Source organism: Podarcis melisellensis (assembly GCF_964234715.1).
Source record: "Podarcis melisellensis genome assembly, chromosome: Z".
Taxonomy (NCBI): Eukaryota; Metazoa; Chordata; class Lepidosauria; order Squamata; family Lacertidae; genus Podarcis; species Podarcis melisellensis.
The window spans coordinates 14363358-14382246 of NC_138547.1; the positions used below are offsets into that span (position 1 = coordinate 14363358).

General features: G+C 45.8%; 1 protein-coding gene across 3 annotated transcripts in view; it reads left to right on the plus strand.

Annotated features, from left to right (window-relative positions):
• The window catches only part of CCDC180 (coiled-coil domain containing 180), a 54934-nt gene that overhangs the window by 10549 nt on the left and 25496 nt on the right, over window positions 1–18889 (plus strand). For 2 of the 3 annotated variants that reach the window (XR_014164683.1, XM_081897137.1), the window contains exons 13-20: window positions 1195–1317; window positions 3530–3703; window positions 5233–5348; window positions 6454–6580; window positions 7432–7471; window positions 8592–8893; window positions 15945–16162; window positions 18207–18382. Coding sequence is in view for 2 of the 3 variants with exons in the window: in XM_081897137.1 (XP_081753263.1) it covers window positions 1195–1317; window positions 3530–3703; window positions 5233–5348; window positions 6454–6580; window positions 7432–7471; window positions 8592–8893; window positions 15945–16162; window positions 18207–18382 (1276 nt within the window). In the remaining variant the exon portion in view is untranslated. The remainder of the gene's footprint in view (window positions 1–1194; window positions 1318–3529; window positions 3704–5232; window positions 5349–6453; window positions 6581–7431; window positions 7472–8591; window positions 8894–15944; window positions 16163–18206; window positions 18383–18889) is intronic. The other variant, XM_081897138.1, reaches the window with a different exon arrangement.

An 18889-nucleotide genomic window follows, 5' to 3' on the forward strand; every position in this document is an offset into this window, starting at 1 on the left:
GTGTCAGGGCAGGTGTCAGGAGCAAGCAATAACTCACATGATGTAAGGAAAGTTAACTCTCTTTAGTCGAAGAAACAAAACAGTTCATGAGGCCAGGCCTAGCAAGCACAGCAACTTTTCCCAGCAGATCTTTCCTCAATGAGGCAGTTGTGAGGACTGAAGGTCCCTGTCTTCCCACAGCTCCCTAAATTTCCTCCTCCCCATGGTCCTTCTTAAGCGATCTGTGCCTTGTCTGTCTTTTCTCCACTGTCTTCATCCCTCTTCTGGTTCTGGGAGACCGGGGGGTGGGTGGCGGAGCTGGTCACAGCAGAAGGGGGAGAACCCCAGGCTTCTTCAGCAGCCCATCTCAGTCCTGCCTCTTGGCCCCCCTCCTCTCCAGCCTCATCTTCTGCCTCTGGTTCTGGATTGCCCTCTGCCCCAGCTTCTTCCTGCTCACTACACCCTGTTACCTTTTCTGCTTCTGACACCTCCTTCTCCCAGTCTGCTCTCTCTTCTCTCTCTGACAACTCATCATTGTCCCACCACCAATCCTCAGGTTCTGAACCTTTGTCCCTTAAGGATCCCCAGCTGGTGCCTCCCACCAGTCCTGTGCATCCATGACAGGCTGACACACCTTCGCTGTACCCTTTTCAGCACCTGATAAAAATGGTTTTGTTTAGACAAGTCCACCCAGGTATTTAGAAAGTTGGTGTGAGTTTTAATCTGTTCTTAGTTTATTGTTATCTGAATGCTTTGAAAATCTTAAGTTATCATTGTTAAATCTTCTTATTGATCATTTTGTTGTTTTATCTTTTTTGTAAACTGCTTTGAGGGGGTTGGTTTTTTTTTTTACAATCAAGCAGTGTATACATTTTGTAAAATAAATAAATAAAAAGGGACTAGCCAGTGTGAATTAGTGAACCCTGCTTGCCAAGGAACAAGTGGCAGTGCACCTTAAGCTCCTGATCATCCTTTTGCATCCATATTTTTAGTTGCTCCACACCTGATGTCATCTATGATGGAAGTGGGTGTGGTTTACAGGGAAATGGTATCATAGGCCAAATTGCAACACTTACCAGACCTCATGTGGCCCATGAGCCCTGCTGTGAATGAAAAGCAATATTAATTCATAATAACTGAAACACATCAGTGGAGTCAAGGCTGCATATTTATGAACTTCACTACTAATAACGCTTTCTCCCTCTCAAATTTTAGAACAAACTGATAGATAAGAAAATCTGCACGGAAAAAGAGGCTGAAAGGATTGTGAATCCAAATTTCTACCAGTTAGTTGGGAAGTTACAGAGTCGCTTTGAGCAGGAAGTAGAAATGATGGACGTAAGTTTGCCAGTGTCTCTTCCTAACACGTTTCCTGCAACGCATCCTAGCAGGATCAGAGCAGCAGAAATGAACCTGCTGCAACTCAAATTGAGAGAACCCATGGTCTGTGTAGCAGTTCTTCTTGTAGGTCAGATGTGGCCCTCAAGGCCTCTGCATTTGGCACTCAGGACCAGTGGCAGAAACTGAAATATGAAAGCTAGGAGCTAAATGGCACCTTAAACCTAGGTTATGGGCACAACTACAGAATGTTTAGGCGCGTTTTTTTATAACAAGAATACAAAGCTGAAAATGAATGAACTGCAGTTAAAATATTATGTTCATTTTTCACATGGTCTAGTTCTTCCCCTGCCCACCCCTCCAAATATTCTTAAGAGGGTCTTTTCTCCAGTCTTCAGAGAGTAGCTGGCAGTGGGGAGGCAGAAAAGGTCCTTTTCTTGCACTCTGCAATTTTAATCTGAAATCTTAGCTCAGAAACTGCTTGCGCTAATGACATTCCCTGTTGCAAAATGCACTTATGACAATGGGAGTTTCGAACACTGCTCAGGGCTCTTCCCACATCACACCTTTTCCCCAGGCACCCTTCTCTCCCTGAGCCACACTCTTCACCAGTTCCTCCCTAGCATTATCTATCAGGCTGTCTAGGTAATGCAACCCAGATGCCTCAACTGGCACCTTTGAGATGCATTCCTCTATTTTATTAATGTCACTGGATGTTTCCTTGGGAGGAGGAGCAGAGGCGTCTGTTTGCAGGGTCCCCTTGCCCGTCCTGTTCAGCGACATCTAGCCTGAGCTGTGAGTAGCAGCAGCTGCTGCCCTTGTTTCTCTCTCTCCCTGGAATCCTGCCCTGTGTTTAATGTTATGGGCAACTCTATCCTGGGGAAAGGAAGCCTCCTCCCTTCGCTTTTCTTCTTCTTCTTCCTCCTCCTCGGGGGTGGGCTCCTTCTCTGTCCCCCCCCCAACAAGGTCCCTAGGGATTGTAAAGCAAGCCAGACCATTTAGCACTGACCCCATTCATTCCAGCATCTGGCCACCACCCACTCCAAGCCCTGCAAAAAATATCATCACCATTATTATTATTATTATTATTATTATTATTATTACTACTACTACTGCCCTCCACCCATAGATATCAGGGCGGCTCACAGCCTGAAACTACGGTACTAAGCACATGCTAAAAACTAGAACAAAGGCAAACCAAACCAAGCCAGCAACCTTCCTTCTCCCTTATTTATGAAACAAGCCTGTTAATTGCTTATCCAACTAAAAAAAAAAGGCACTGAAGGTTTTTGAGATCAATGCAAGCTAAAAAGCATTGCAGGGGGTTGGGCTAGATGACCTGCAGGGTCCCTTCCAATTCTACGTTTTTCTGAAATACACACAGACACACACAACCCAACTATGGTCCCTCTGCAGTCCTCGCCCCAAGCAACTGTGTGTGAGACTTGCTCCCCAGAAAGTGTGCCTTGTCTTGCTACCTGTGGTTTTTGGTCTCTCGTCAGCCCTCTCCCCACAATCTATTCATATTCCTTTCTCCCTAATCTCCAATATTACATTTTCCTCTGGTTGAGTCTTAAAACAGAAAGCCCTAATTCCCAACTGTGTTTCTTGCTGCAGTCCTACTGTCTACTCAGAAGTAAGGTCCTATTAGATTCAGCAGGGCTTACTCTCAGGTGAGTGCAGTTAGAGCTGCAGCCTTTGTGACCCAAGTTTTGGGTTCTTTTTAGGTTCAGGATGTCACTGCTTTACACCCCACCCCCCACAATATTTGAAAGCGTCAGCTTTGTACTTAAACACAAATTGGCTGGGAACTTCATTGTCTGTGTCTTTAGTAGTTTATTTAAAGAAAGGATGAATTAGAAGAACTGCTGAGTCTTGAATGAGTGTTGCTTTGGAAATTGAGGACTTCATTAGATTTTCTTCTGTCTTTTCATTTTATTTTGTTCTAAGGGCTTGTTAGAGATAATGTGTAAGTGTGGTGCCAGCTCCCCCAAAAAAGGTCAACAACTCTAGGAAACGGGGGGGGGGGCATGCCAGAGGGATCTTTGCACCACAGCGCCGGATATGCTTAAGACAGCCCTGAGGAGGAGGTTGTGAATAAGATTGGTCCTCACTGATTTAATTGGGCCCTACCCATTCTCAGCTAAATGCTGATTGCATCTGCTAACCAAAATCCTAAATCACAAATTCTTTCTGTTTGATTTCTCTCCAGGACCACCTAGAACAGTTGGTTAAGCACACAGAAATCAACTGCAGGAATGTCTACCAGTACTTCCAGGATGCTCTCACTCTCTTTGATACCCACAAATGCAGCCTTGTTCGTTATGAAAACGAGCTTCACAGTAAAATGAACGAATGCCGAAACAAGCATGAAAATCTAAACAAGGTCAGAGCAGGGGGTCTGGTTTAGTGAGGGGTGGGAGGACAGAGAATACAATGTTGTAGGCAATATCAGAGATCTTGGTGGGGACAGACAGAAGAAAGGTTGTTGGCAAATCTGCATGAACTCTTGCATCTTGAATCAGCCATGTGCATTTGCAAAATTTATTTGCACAATTTGATCTGCAATTTTTATTTTCACATGATTTTGCTTTGGCTTAGTCTGTGGAAAAAAGCAAGAACATCAAGAGAGCTCTGCTGGATCAGGCTAAAGGTCCACCTAGTCCAGCATTCTGTTCTCACCCACTGAGCTCTGGGACTGAGGGGGGGATTTGAACCCTGGTCTCCCGGTCCTAGCCTGGCACTCTATATCTATGGCACCACATTGACTCTGATAACATAAGAGCATAAGAAGAGCCTTTCTGGCTCATCATAGTCCAGCATCCTCTTCTCATAGTAGCCAATCAGATGCCCCAATGGGAAGCCCGCACTCAGGACATGAGCAGAGCACTCTCCCTACCTGTGATTCCCAGCTGGTAGTATTCAAGAGCCATACTGCCTTTGACAGCCATCATGACTAGTTGCCACAGATATCCTTAACCTCCTCCTTGAATTTGTCCAGTCATCTTTTGAAGCCATCCTAGTTGGTGGCCCTCACTGCCTCCTGTGGAAGTGAATCCCATAGTTTAACTGTGTGCTGTGTGAAGAAGTCCTTCCTTTTACCTGCCACGACTCTTCCAAAAGTTGCCCTCATTGGACAGACAGCCTTGGGTTCTAGCATTATGAAAGAGGGAGAAAGGACCTCTCTGTATCTATTTTTTCCAAACTATACATAATTATGTGCACCTCTATCATGTCTCTGCTTTTTCAGCTTTTCTCTAAAGTAAACTGCATAGTGACCCCCTTTTCTCTTAAATAAGCTTAACTAAACTACATAGTTCTTGTTTGTAGCACTGTATTCTCTTCTGTTTTTTTTTTAATTTACTTTATGTTTCAGAACAAAAGTTTTCCCAAACTAGCTTACAGTCAGTATCCTAAATACATTTTTAAATCACAGTCCAATAATTTCAGACAACGAATAAACAAAAGCAAACACAAATTTTGGGAACAGTATCACAAAAATGCTGACTTAATATATTAAAAAAAAAATCTTTAGCGCCTCTTGACCAATTACTGAATGTTTCCCTGAATATCAGTATGCTTTTTAATCATTTGATTGGTTACCTTATAAAACAACAACTGTATATTGGCAGATAGTCAGCTTAGGTAGATTCTTTTAGAAATTGAAAGATGTGTGAAATAACTTACGATTTTAGAAAACTCAACATGCTGCTCACTGTAAGGCTGCCTTATAACAGTTTTAATTTTTATACCCTCTGAACACACCAGTCCCAAAGTAGCTTGGAGCAGCAGTGGAAATAAACTCCAGCCTGAATCAATTCAAGGTTTAGCTGGTTTATCTGCCCTGCCCCAAGTAATTAAGCCTTCTAGCATTAACCATTCTAATGCCGACTGCTTCCTTCCATATGGAGCCAGCTAAGGGAAATTAATCTGGATGTGACCGTGGACAAACTGAGGACCCAAAGTTCTGATGAAAAACTGAAGGCCCAGCTGGAGAAGGTTTATGCTGTTTTGGACTTCATTCGAGCTGGGTATGTTTCAAGCAGTGCAGGTGGCAGAGGAAGCACAAATGCTTTGGGCTAGAGATAGATAGATGTACAGTATGTCTATAAATCCTGTGAAATGACAAACAAGCTGCTGTGCCCTTCTCACTGCATGATTCGAAGCTCATCTCCACAACCATAGGGTCTATAAACTTGCTTTAAAAGAAAACTCTGCAGATGCTGCCCTAGGTATGCCTGTCAACCAGTAAGAACAATGTGCTCTCTGATGCACAAAACAGTGAATGGCCTGAGACTGAGTCTGCACTGGAATTCTAGGATGTGAGCTGGGACTTTTCAGGGTGGATGCCTAGTCTGTTGAGCTACCATGGGCTGCATGTTTCAAAGCTTTAGAGCAGCCTTCTCCGGCCAGATGTTTGGGACTATAAACCCCATCATCCCTGACAGTTGGGCATGCTGGCTTGCCAGTTAAACATGCCAAGTCTACACCCACATTGAGGAGGTGCGGTAGCAGGACACATGCTTTGTATACAGCAAGTCGTTAGTTCTAGCCCCACTCTCTCCAGTTAAAGAAGATTTTGATGTCAAGAATTGCCATTAAAATTCAAAATTCAAAATCCAAATCCAAAACCAACATTCTTGATTCAATGGTTCTGGTTGAATGAATGAAGTTCGCACAATGTTTACTCAATTTAGTTGTAAGTCATCTGTCGTAGATGTTTGAATATTCATTGCTGCAAGTTGGGATGCTGACAGATTCTGGCAGTTGTACACGGTGTCTGTTGTTATCGAATGTTGGCTTCTACTGCAGCGGCCTCTGATGTCAACCTCTAATCCTACATTGCACATATTTGATGAATTCTTGCGCAATCAGATAATATCTGTGGCAAAATTGTTAAATAGGTCCTGGGAGACACCAGGGTTCAAATTCCGCACTCAACCCTGAAGCTGACTGAGTGACCCTGGGCTAGTTGCTGTCTCCCAGCCTAACCTACCTCACAGGGTTGTTGTGGGGATAAAATGAGGAAGGGGGAGAACCATGTATGTCACCTTGAGCTCCTTAGAGAAAAAGGTGGACAAGTAATGCAGTAAGTAAAAATAATTAAAAAGTTTTGGTTTCTTTGTTTGTTTACAGATATGCAACCTTCCAACAAGATCTCTTGACTAAATTATCCGCTTATCCAGACTGTATTTTACGCAGCCTGAATTCTTACAGCACCTCTGTCAGCCGGTATTTTAATGTGTGGGAAGTCTACAAAGGGGTATGTAGAAAACAAGACTTTGAATTTGACACTTTTATAACTTAAGTAGGTGCTGCATCCTTGCACATGTTCCCTACACTGAAATTGACTTCTTGCTCAGTTCATCTAGCAAACAAAATGGGAATAAAAGGGTACAGTTAGTGATTTATTTGTTTGCTGTTTTCATTTGTTTTATTTATTACATTGTTTATTACCTTTCTTCCCAAGGAGCTCAAGGTGGCAGTACATAATTTTTTTCCTTCCCATTTCCTCCTCCCAATGACCCTGTGAGGTAGGTTATGCTGGGAGCGAGTGGCTGACCCAAGGTCACCTAGTGAGCTTCATGAAGATACCCATTAAAGGAGTAGGGATTGTCTTTTCTTTCTTTGAACTCAGTTAAATTGATGGACTGTGAACATGTTCCCTTCAGGGCCCAGATGCATCTGTGACATTCCTAGTCCTCTTGAGCAGCCACTTGTGACCTGACTCAGAAGAGGTAGAGTAACAGTGTGTGAAAAAGGAGTGGAGTTGATCCCCAAGGAAATAGCAACCCCACAGACATACACAAAGCTGATGAAGAGCATAGCATGGATTCCAGTGTGTTAAAAGCCCCTGAACATGGTTTGGGGGATTGGGAACATGCCATCTGAATGCATTTTCTCTCTCTCAGACTCAGCCTTCCAAACCTGTGTTGACCTACCTGTAAGGGTTCTTGTAGAGATCAAAATAAAATGCTATCAGTGGCATGCAATGAGCACCCAAGAGCACTGTGTAGATGCTAATGCATTAAGTATTATTTGTGAAAAATAATGAATTATCCTTTTTAATTCTTGATATTTTTTCTTTTCCCACTTTCTTTTTTAAAAAATCAGAAGCCATTCAAGCAAACTGGGGATATGAGTGAAGAGGAAGGTAATTTCTATCCTCCACAGTGTAATATAGTATTTTTAAAAGCACAACTTTGCCTCTTACAATCATGAGAATCAGTACCATCCAATCAGGCATTTTGTTCCACATGATGTCGGCATTGAACCTCCAGTATTACGGTACCTATCCTTTGGAACTCCCCACCACCACATACCTAACAGGCCCCTTGTCTGTTGATTTTTCAGCCCATGGTAAAGGCCTTTGCTTTTTCCACAAATATTCATCCCAGTTTGTTTAAACAACCCCTATGGTCTCTTCCTTCAAAACCCACCCTCTCCCTCCAAGATGTTCAGGAAGGGGAGGCTGCCCTTGAGTGAGACTACTTAACCTGTAAGAGATGGGAGTGTGGAAAGTAAGAACGCATATTGCCAACACCCTCATTGCCAACCCTCTGGAGGTGACCCTTGTGTTATTTTTTTCCTTTTCCTTTTTCTCAACTCAAGGGTGGGGAACTTCAGGTCCAGAAGTCAAATATGGCTCCCTAGGCCACACTGTCTACTAGCTCTGCTTTGCCCCCTCCTTGCATATTTTTGCCTAGTTGGGCTAAGTCCTTGAACTCTGGTTTTGCTCCTTGCTTGCCTGGACAGAGGCAGGAGAGCTGTGGGAGGGTGGGTGAGTGTGTGTAGAAATCAGCACATTGGTGATTTGTCGTGTTCTGCCCACTTTTGCCTCTGGCCCCACTCTCCACTGCCATGAGGCCCTCAGAAATTTACCTAGAAGGGAATGTGGCCCTCTGGCTAAAAAGGGGTTGTTCCTCGTCCTCCTCCTCCTCTTCCTTCTCCTTGTTTTAGTATTCATATGCCTAGCAATTCATAGAGGGACAAAAGGAAGGAAGGCCTCTGTCTCAAAGCTTACAGTCTTAAAAATGCAAGGAATTACAGCCTTCCATGTGTAGTCTAAATGCATGTTAAGTTTATTCACTCACAATTAGCTCATTGCTCTCTCTCCTTCTGCCCCCTCCCTCTGCTGTCTCCCTCTCCACCTGTGAAATTTTAACTGTAAGCTCCCTGGGGTTGAGGCCATCTCCCTTGCTTTAATTTTTCCTCTTCAGAGCACTGGATGGCACCTGTGTTCACAATAATTTCATTTTATGCTCTTTGGGCAGAAATGGGGGAGGACATTGAAGAATCGGACAGAATTGAGGAGGGCTTCTCTGAGAACAAAAGCGAAGAAGAAGAAAAAGAGGAACAGCAGGTGGAAGTGAACCCAGAAGCTGAGGAATCAAGAATTACCATAGCAGGGGATCCAGAGAACTCTGCTCCAGAAAGCGATGGGGCGCTCATCCCAAGAGACGGCAGTTTTATCCTGGAAAGTGACAATGTGGAGAAATCCGATGAAGGGAGCAGTTCTACTACGCAAGAGGCTGTTGAGGTCCGTGACGTGGAAAATGCCACAGCACCAGCATTTGTGAGTTTCCACCGGGTTGGGGTGGGGGAACAGGATGACTTTAGCAAACACAGAAAGACATAGAAGGAGTAAGACCTGAGCACAAGAGTGCTCTCCCTTCCCTTGGTTTCCACAACTGGTATGCAGAAGCATTTCTGCCTCCAACCCTAGAGGCCATGCATGGCCATCATGATAAAGGCCTCCATGAATTTGTCCAGTCTTCTTTTAAAGCTATCTAGGTTATTGGCTATCAGTACCTCTTGTGGAAGTGTGTTCCATAGGTTATCTATGTGCTACATGAAGAAGGACTTCCTTTTATCTGTCTTGAATAGTCCAACATTCAACTTTGTTGGATAGCCATGTGCTCTATTGGTATGAGAGAGGCAGAAAAATCTCTCTATTCACTTTCTCCATGCCATGCACATTTATTTGTGTGCATGCGCATAGCATAATGTCAGGGAACTGACATCTAAAGCGCCGCAGGTGCAAAGGCTCCCTGAGGTTGAGAGAGCAGTAGCAGCGGAAGAGGGAACCAGTAGAGGGCGAGCAAGAACTCCAAGGGAAAGTGAGTCGGAGGGATGGCTCAGAGACGCTTCAAGCGAAACCAGTGGGGAGGTCTCAGGACCTCCTATAGGGACACCCACACCTCGACGGAAACTGTCACGCCGAGAGGCCAGACGACGTGTTTCCGTTAAGGAGCTTTTATGTTGGAAACGTTTCCGAAAGCAGCCACTTTCGGATTCTACTAGTGATTGACGCAGCCATGCTGGAGGGGCTCCGTCACAGGCAGAGGTTTGAAAACCTGATCAAACTCTGAGGGACTTGCATTTTACGCACAAGCAGCTCATCGTCCCATCACAGCAATCCGAAAGTCACCGAAAGCCAGCTTGTGCAGAGAGAAGCATCATGAGCAACCCAGCCGGAACCGGGGGTGCAGGAGCAGCTGGAGGGGGTCCAAGCCTGGAAGAAAGGTACAGAGCGTTGGAGATCCAGTTGGCGCTGCAAACGGCGAGGCTTGAGGAGAGGAGGGCTCAGGATGCAGAAAAGGGAAAGGAGAAAACCACCCCGCTCGCCAGAAAGGTACCAGGATTGGTGCAGAAATTCGGGGGGGATCCCAGGAACTATCATGCCTTTAGAACAGAGATGCAATACGCTCTAAACTTGCAGTTTGATGACTTCCCCGACGAGGAATCGCGAGTGGCGTATGTGATTGGCCATCTCGAATCCGGGGCGAAAGATTGGGTTAGACCCCTGATGGCAGCGAATAATGAGATCTTAAAGGACACGAGGAAGTTTTTTCGTGCCATGGACCTGATGTTTTCCAGCGATATTGAGCAGGGGGTGGTGCGAAGGCAGTTAATGGCTTGCCAGCAAGGAAGCAGATCTGTCCGTGAGTACTGGACTGAATTTACTATGCTGATTCATAAATTGGGGTGGGACCTATCGGCGGAGCCCATCCAAATGCTTTTCGAAGAGGGGCTTTCTTCAACCGTCAAAGATGAGCTTTCCCGGGGGCCCAGGGCGGAGTCTATGGACCAATTAACCAAATCTGCGCTGGCCATAGGAGCGCGCCAGGAGGCGAGGGCTTTGGAAAGGCGGGAAGGGAAAGGAGACCGTTGGAGGGAGTTCCGCATTCCAGACATTCCAGAGCCATCTTTCCCGCCGGCAGAGCCGATGGAAGTTGGAACAGCGCGGGCGCGCGCAGTTTCAAATCCCAGTGAAGGGCGGAAGAAGGAGGGAAAGAGCGCCAAGAGATGTTATCTCTGCCAACAGCCAGGGCACTTTGCCAGAGTCTGCCCACAAAGAAAGGAATGGCAAGGGATGGCAGGAGCTGTTGGGGGAAAGGAAGAGGAAAGCAAGGAGCAAGTAAAAGCCAACGCCTGGCTGCCACCGTCGGGGCACAGCAGCCAGGCCAAAGAGCAATGAAAGTGCCCATGCCAGAACCTCCCAGACCTGCTTTAGTGATAGAGGTGTTACTAGAACTGCCAAACGGACACCCACTAAAGGTCAAGGCGCTTTTGGATTCAGGCAGCTCCTGTAATTTCATGAGTAAGGAGTTTGCAGCTGAGCACCAGATACAGACCATCCCTTTAAGTAACCCCTTGCAGGTGACTACGATTGACGGCAGAGAGCTGTTGGGGGGAGAAGTTAGCCAACAGACTGTCCCGATGATAATGAGAGTGGCAAGGCACACCGAACAGATAGCGTTTAATGTGGCCATCCTGGGAGGAGCGCCCATCATTTTGGGGATGAGCTGGCTGGCGCTACACGATCCGCTAGTGGGCTGGCATCAGAGGGTGGTCTCCTTTGGGTCAGCGCATTGCCTAGAACACTGCAAGGAGGGGAAGGTCTTGGGAGGAGACAGAGTCACCCTAGCGGGGATGGAAGTGATGGGCAAAGGGAAGGTGCCCCCGCAATACGCAGATCTGAGCAACGTATTCAGCGAAAGGGAAGCAGACAAACTGCCACCGCATAGACCCTTTGACTGTCAAATCAACCTACTCCCAGGGGCCCAACTCCCAGTAGGCAAGCTGTACGCCATGTCAGACAGGGAGATGCAGGAGCTGAGGGAGTTCATTGACAAAAACTTGAAGCGAGGTTTCATCAGAGAGTCCCGAGCGGTGGGGGGCAGCCCAGTGTTCTTTGTGGACAAAAAGAACACAGACAAACCGAGACTGGTGTGTGATTTCAGGGCCCTCAATGCAGTGTCGGAGCCCCTGGCTTTCCCTATGCCCCGAATTGATGACATTTTGACCAGAGTAAGGAAGGGAAAGATTTTTACAAAACTGGACCTGCGGGGGGCGTACAATCTGATACGCATAAGGAAGGGAGATGAATGGAAGACCACCATGTTTACCCCTTTGGGAGCCTTTGAATACCTCGTTATGCCCTTCGGTCTACAAGGGGGCTCCGCCTGTTTTCAAGCTTTTATAAACCACGTTCTGGGACCTTTGCTCTACAAGAACTGTGTGGCCTTTTTAGACGACGTGTTGGTGTATTCGGAAGATGAGGAACAGCATGTGAGGGACGTTCGAGAAGTGTTGGGCAGGCTGCAAGCCAACCAGCTGTGGGTGAAACTGGAGAAGTGCCAGTTTCATACCAAGGAGGTGGAATTCCTGGGGTACCGCTTGTCAGACAAGGGATTGGCCATGGATCCAGGCAAGGTTCAAGCGGTACTGGAATGGAAGACACCGAAGACCAAGAAGGACGTGCAAAGATTCTTGGGGTTTGGGAACTTTTATCGGAAGTTCATCAAGAACTTTGCCCACTTGACGGCGCCCATCACCGACTGCCTCAGCAGCAAGAAGAAATTTGTTTGGACGGTGGAGGCGGATCGAGCCTTTGAAGAACTGAAAAGGGCTTTCGCCTCGGAAGAACAACTTCTGCATGTGGATTTACAAAAACCCATGAGAGTGGAAACAGATGCATCCGACCGGGCTATAGGGGCGGTCCTTCTTCAACCGGGGAGGAGTGCGTCGGAGTGGAGACCGTGTGCATTCTTCTCGCGGAAACTGAATAAGTCCGAGAGGAATTACACGGTGTATGACAGGGAACTACTTGCCATTCACGAAGCATTCCGGAGGTGGAGACATTTATTAATTGGGGCACAACACAAGGTGCAAGTGTGCACCGACCACAAAAATTTAGAGTATTGGAGAACAGCTCGAGTGCTCAACCAACGACAAGTGAGATGGGCACAGGAATTCTCCAAATTTAACTTTGAGATTTGTTATGTGCCAGGCCCAGAAAACGTCAGGGCGGATGCGCTCTCACGCAAACCAGAATATTGGGAAGGGGAGGAGGTGATCGAAGAGAGACATGTCATCCCGGAGGACCGCTGGGTGTGTGGGGCGGCGCTGGTGGGGCAACGGGAACTGGTGGAGGAAACGGAAAATGATGAATATGCCCAGGATAAGCTCAGAGGTCTCAGGGGGGAGGGCGAGAGCCCCGGAGGTTTTGAGGAAAGAAATGGGGCATTGTATTACAAAGGGGCACTGTATATACCCGAAGGTGAATTGAGGGGGAGAGTACTCAAGCAGTTGCATGATAGCCCCACGGCGGGACATTTTGGGCAACACAAAACCATGTGGTTGGTTACCAGGGAATTTTGGTGGCCTAAGGTGAGGGAAGATGTAAGGGAGTATGTAAGAGGGTGTGACCAATGTCAGCGAGCCAAAGGGGAAAGAAGGGCGCCGGCAGGGTTATTAGAACCTTTACCCACACCAGAACGGCCTTGGGAAGCGATATCAATAGATTTTATGACGGATCTGCCAAGGTCCAAGGGGAAAACAGCCATCATGGTAGTAGTAGACCTGTTAACTAAGATGTGCCATTTTGTAGCATGCTCACATGCAGTCACAGCGGAAGAAACGGCGAAGTTGTTTGTGGAACATATATTTAGGTTGCACGGGGCTCCCTCGAGGGTGATCTCAGATCGAGGCAAACAATTTACTTCCAGGTTCTGGAGGAAGCTCATGAGCTTGCTACACGTGGAAGTTAATTTTTCAACTGCCCGGCACCCTGAAACCAACGGGCAGGCGGAAAGGGCAAATGGCATTCTTCAACAATATCTTAGGTGTTATGTCAATGACAGAGAGAACGATTGGGTCGAAAAGTTGGCGTTGGCAGAATTTGCCTACAATAATGCGGAGAATGTGTCCACAGGGATGAGTCCCTTTTTGGCTAATTACGGGTGTCATCCCAGGGCATTTCCAGGGGAAGGAGGGGAGAGATGGAGCGTTCCAGCGGCTGAACATTTTGTAGAAGAGATGGAAGCCATCCATCAGCAGCTCCAGCTCAACTTAGAAAGGGCCAAGGCACAATATAAGAAGCAGGCAGACAAGAACAGAAGGGAAGGTGAAACCATAAGGGTGGGGGATCAAGTGTGGTTGTCAACCCAAGGGTTGCCGTTCAAAGGGGGTTGTAAGAAACTGAGGCCCAGAAGATTGGGACCCTTTGAGGTGATTCAGCAGGTCAACCCGGTAGCTTTCAAACTCCGATTACCCAACCACATGAAATTGCACCCAGTGTTCCACAGGTCGTTACTGTCACCATACAGGGGGGGACGTGAAGGGGAGCACGTCAGGGGACCAGCCTTGGAAGAGAGGGAACGCCGCAACCATGTAGCGGAAATCCTCGATTCCAGGTGGAAGGGTAATCAGGTGGAGTATTTGGTGGCGTGGGAAGGGGAACCGGAGTCAGAAAACACCTGGGTAAGTGCAGAGGAAGTCAATGACGAGGTTTTAACAGAAACGTTCCACCAAAGGTTCCCGAGGAAACCTCAGCCTATAGCAAGGTTTAGGAGGGAGTATTTCGGCACCACCGATGAGGAAGAGGAAATGGAAGGGTTCGCGGAGTCGGAGTTGGAAGATGGAGTGGACTCTGATGACGAAGAGTACCTAGAGAGTAGGAACAGCAACAAGTGGAAGGAAGTGTTCGCGACGTCGGAAGATGAGGGAGGTTCTTTCAGGGGTTTTACCTCCTCACCGCCAGTAGGAGAGGAGACGGGAGGGGGTGAAGGGGGCCCTGGAGGGGAGGTGGATGTCAGGGAACTGACATCTAAAGCGCCGCAGGTGCAAAGGCTCCCTGAGGTTGAGAGAGCAGTAGCAGCGGAAGAGGGAACCAGTAGAGGGCGAGCAAGAACTCCAAGGGAAAGTGAGTCGGAGGGATGGCTCAGAGACGCTTCAAGCGAAACCAGTGGGGAGGTCTCAGGACCTCCTATAGGGACACCCACACCTCGACGGAAACTGTCACGCCGAGAGGCCAGACGACGTGTTTCCGTTAAGGAGCTTTTATGTTGGAAACGTTTCCGAAAGCAGCCACTTTCGGATTCTACTAGTGATTGACGCAGCCATGCTGGAGGGGCTCCGTCACAGGCAGAGGTTTGAAAACCTGATCAAACTCTGAGGGACTTGCATTTTACGCACAAGCAGCTCATCGTCCCATCACACATAACATTTTGCATTTTTCTATTTACATATCAAACGTTATCATCAAATATTTTTTCCATATAGACTTCCTAGCCTAGCCTTCCATGGTGTCTGTAATATGTCTGGTACTGCTGTTTATCCATATATTAATCCACCCTACTTTTTCCTTTCTAATTCTTCTTTGTATTTAACTGTTGTTCAGAGAATCATCCCTACTTGTAATTTCATTTTAGTATCATTTTTTTAAAAGTACTCCCCAAAAGTTTCCCATTCACCCTTTATTTGTTTTCCATCCCGATTCCTTATTTTGGCTGTCATGCTTGCAAGTTTGGCATATTCTGCCAATTTATACAGTCATTATTCTTTTGTTGGTGTTTCTTTTTCTTTCCAACTATTAGCATACACTATTCTTGCTGGTGCTGCAGCATTAAAAAAAAATATTATATAGCCTTGCTGGGAGCTCAACATCAATTATTGCTAATAGAAAGGCTTCTGGTTTCTTCGGAAATGTAAATGGGGGTGGGAGGGAAGATGAGCTCATTGTAAACCATCTCCCTGTATTTTGGGGGTTATTTACACTGCCACCACATATGTATGAAAGATCCTTCAATCTCTTCATGTTTCCAACACAGTTTGGACCCTCTCTTGTACATTTTAACATTTTAACTGGGCATCAGATTCCACTGCCATGCACAGTTTTAAACATCATGTAGTGTTTTCCTTGCCTTTTCTCTAAATGAAAATATCACATGCATTGCAATGTTTCTTCATATATTTAAAGTGCATGATTCTTGCGTCCCAGGAATTCTGGGATCTGTAGTTTAGCCCCCAGAGAGCTGCAGTTCCCATCATCCTCAGGAAATTGCAATATTTCTTTGGGGGAAGTTAAACTCTTTAAACCTAGGAAGCCTAAGAGGTCTCGTGCAGCAGGCCCAGTTCCCCCCCCCCCAAGACTGGACATACTGTGATATAAGAAAAGCAATGAGGAATTGCACTGGAAAGGTGTGGGATGAAACCCTTCATTTGCTGGAACATCATCTAACCTCCCTGCTAACAATTCTTACCTTATGCCATCCACTGGCTTAAATGTTGCTTTTAATTGGGAACCAATGTCATGGTTTATCCCTTTGCCTCATCCGCAGGTGAGGCTCTCTAAGACACCGTCACGCCTGATGGAAATGACCACTGAGTTCTTCACTACATCCAGTGGAAACACTTACAAGGCAGTTCTGAACTCACCAAAGCTTAAAATCAAGAAATCTGAGAAATATTATGTGGGGAAACTGAAGGCGAATTTGCTGCCCTCCTACCTAGAGCAAGTGTACCTCTCTGAGAGTTTCTTTACGGATGTGAGAAGGCAGTGAGTAGGACTTCAATCTCTTCTCTTAGTTTAGAGCTTGATCACATCATCTGTGTGGGTTGTGTTCCAGTGGTTTGTGCATAAAAGCAAAATTACACAAAGCGAAAACCGCCCCGACCCCTGAAATGAGGTTGGGGCCATCTAAGATCTTAGACTGCCCTGCAGGATCTTGCAAGGGCTTCTAGAGCCCTTGCATGGTCCTCCAAGAGCCTAGTAAGCAAGGCAGAGGGCTTGAAACTCTTTCTATGAAGGGAAAGGCCCCCGGCAAACAAGGCTGCCTTATCCACTTTTTATTTATTTAATTTTTGTTGTTGAGTAAATAAAGTTGTATTTATGTAGGTGAAGCCTGTGTGAGATGCAATCAACCTATAGTTTAATGGCATTTATTTATGTTTTAATTAAAAACATTTACATGCCGCTAAAAAAAAATCTATTGAGTGGTACATGGTCTTTGAAAAGTCGGCTCCCAGACTTCAAAACTACCTTCTTAGGGAGGCCAAACTGGCTCCCTCATTGTTGTCCTACCGCCAACGGGTGAAGACTGTTTTGTTCCAGCAGACTTTTGGAAGCCTACTGCTTTTAAGGAAAGGGCTTTTAAATAGCACAACAGTGTTTTTACTACCTGCATTTTAATATTTTTTTTGTATCTGTTATAATTTTTAATTCTGTTATAGTTTAATTACTTTTTTGACTATCATTTTTAGCTTCCTGTGTGTTTTATCTGTGTCTTTTTTAGCTTTTGTGAGCAGCCTTGAGTCTCATTTTGGGGAAGCGGGGGCATAAGTACATTTTAAAAACAAAAATACGTTAGTAAAAACAAAAATGCAGCCCAAAGCCTGAAAAACAGCAATATAGAAACTGGTGTGGACAAAACTGCAGAAAACAGACATCCCATAGATTTCAAACACATAAATCCGGGTCTGATTTATAGGCCAGGGAGAATGCCTGGGTAAAGACACAAGTCTTTGTAAGATATCTGAAGTGACTGTTGGCTGCTGCTTCATGTGTGACAGAGGGAAGAGCCTTTCCCCATATAGCAACAACAGCAGAAAAAGTTAATTTTCTGAGTCATCACCCTACAATATTTTGCAGGGTGCCATGTCACAGGTAGAATTTCTCCAGATGATCTAAGCAATCTTACGGTATTAATACAGAGACACATAGCCTTCCAGGTAAATGCCTTTTTCAAGAAGAACAAGAACAAGAAGAAGATTGTTCAAGGCATCTTTCAGCATAAAAATCAAAACAAGATGAGCTTCTGGCTGTGGACTACCCTCTGAACATGCCATTGCATCTGATCCTAAGGATCTTTAGCATAATTGGGAGAAAAGAATGATAGAAGTTTCAACGTATTCATTCCTCTGAACCTGCAACCTCCTTCAATGGTGGTCTTGGAAGGATTGTTGCTGTTCTCTCTCCCCCCCCCCAAACCAAAAAAATATTTCAAGACTTTATTATGAAGTTAAAATAAGAATCCGGTAAGAAATAAGAAATAAAAATTTAAAAGTAAATTTCCCCCCCCATAAAGCCATATAAAATACATTCTCAAGACTACACATTGAATTAGATGTTACAAAAACAAACTGACCCGATACAGAAAGAGTACAAACCAAAGGTTACAAATACAAGCCATATTTCATTGGGATTTGCCACCCCCATGATTGGCCTTTCATATAAGTAACAAATGCCCCACCCACAAAGAAAGCTTCCCATCACATCTCTGACTCACCACTTCTGAGCAAGAGAAATGCTTAGCACAGAAGCTCATACATAAAAATGTGGAGGGAGGGTGCTTAGCTAATCTGAGGATGGACAGTTCTTCCCATAAACCTGGAGCAAAGTGTGTCTCCTACTTTTTAAATTTCTGAAGCAAAGCACAGCCAGAGTTGCCAGAAGCCTGTGAAGCTCCGGGGTTCACCCACATTGCGTGATGCAACACAGTGAACACTGATGAAGTAGAGATGAGAACTTATGAGAGAGAGATTTGTTCTTGTAAGCAGAAGGATGCCCCAACCTTTCCCTTCCTTCTCTTTCCCCATCACAGAATCCGGCTGCAGTTTTTTGAACACCTGGAGAACTGGTATTCTGAGACGTTGTCCAAGGCCTGGGTCATTGTGGACTCCAAGAAAGAAGAGATCAGCGCTGAACTGCAGCTGCGCTCTCACCTTCATGAGCCAAGGCGGGAGCGCATCGAGAAGGATATCTACGATGTCAGAATGGGTATTAATGTTTTCACTGCTACTTGTTACCAATGTGACACAATTGTTTCAGCTAGCCCACCTACTCCCCACTAACACTAAGGCCACATCCACACCATACATTTGAAGCACTACAATACCACTTTAAACAGTCATGGCTTCCCCAGAAGAATTATGGGGGCTGTTAAGGGTGCTGAAAGTCATAAGAGGGGATTTCCTAGACCAGGGGTCAGCAACCTTTTTCAGCCGTGGGCCGGTCCAGTATCCCTCAGACCATGTGGTGGGCCGGACTATATTTTGGAAAAAAAATATGAACAAATTCCTATGCCCCACAAATAACCCAGAGATGCATTTTAAATAAAAGGACACATTCTACTCATGTAAAAACATGCTGATTCCTGGACCATCCACAGGCCAGATTTAGAAGGCAATTGGGCCACATCCGTCCCCCGGGCCTTAGGTTGCCTACCCCTGCCCTAGACAGAGGACTAGGACCCAGGAGACCATGGCTCAGATTCCCCTCAGTCAT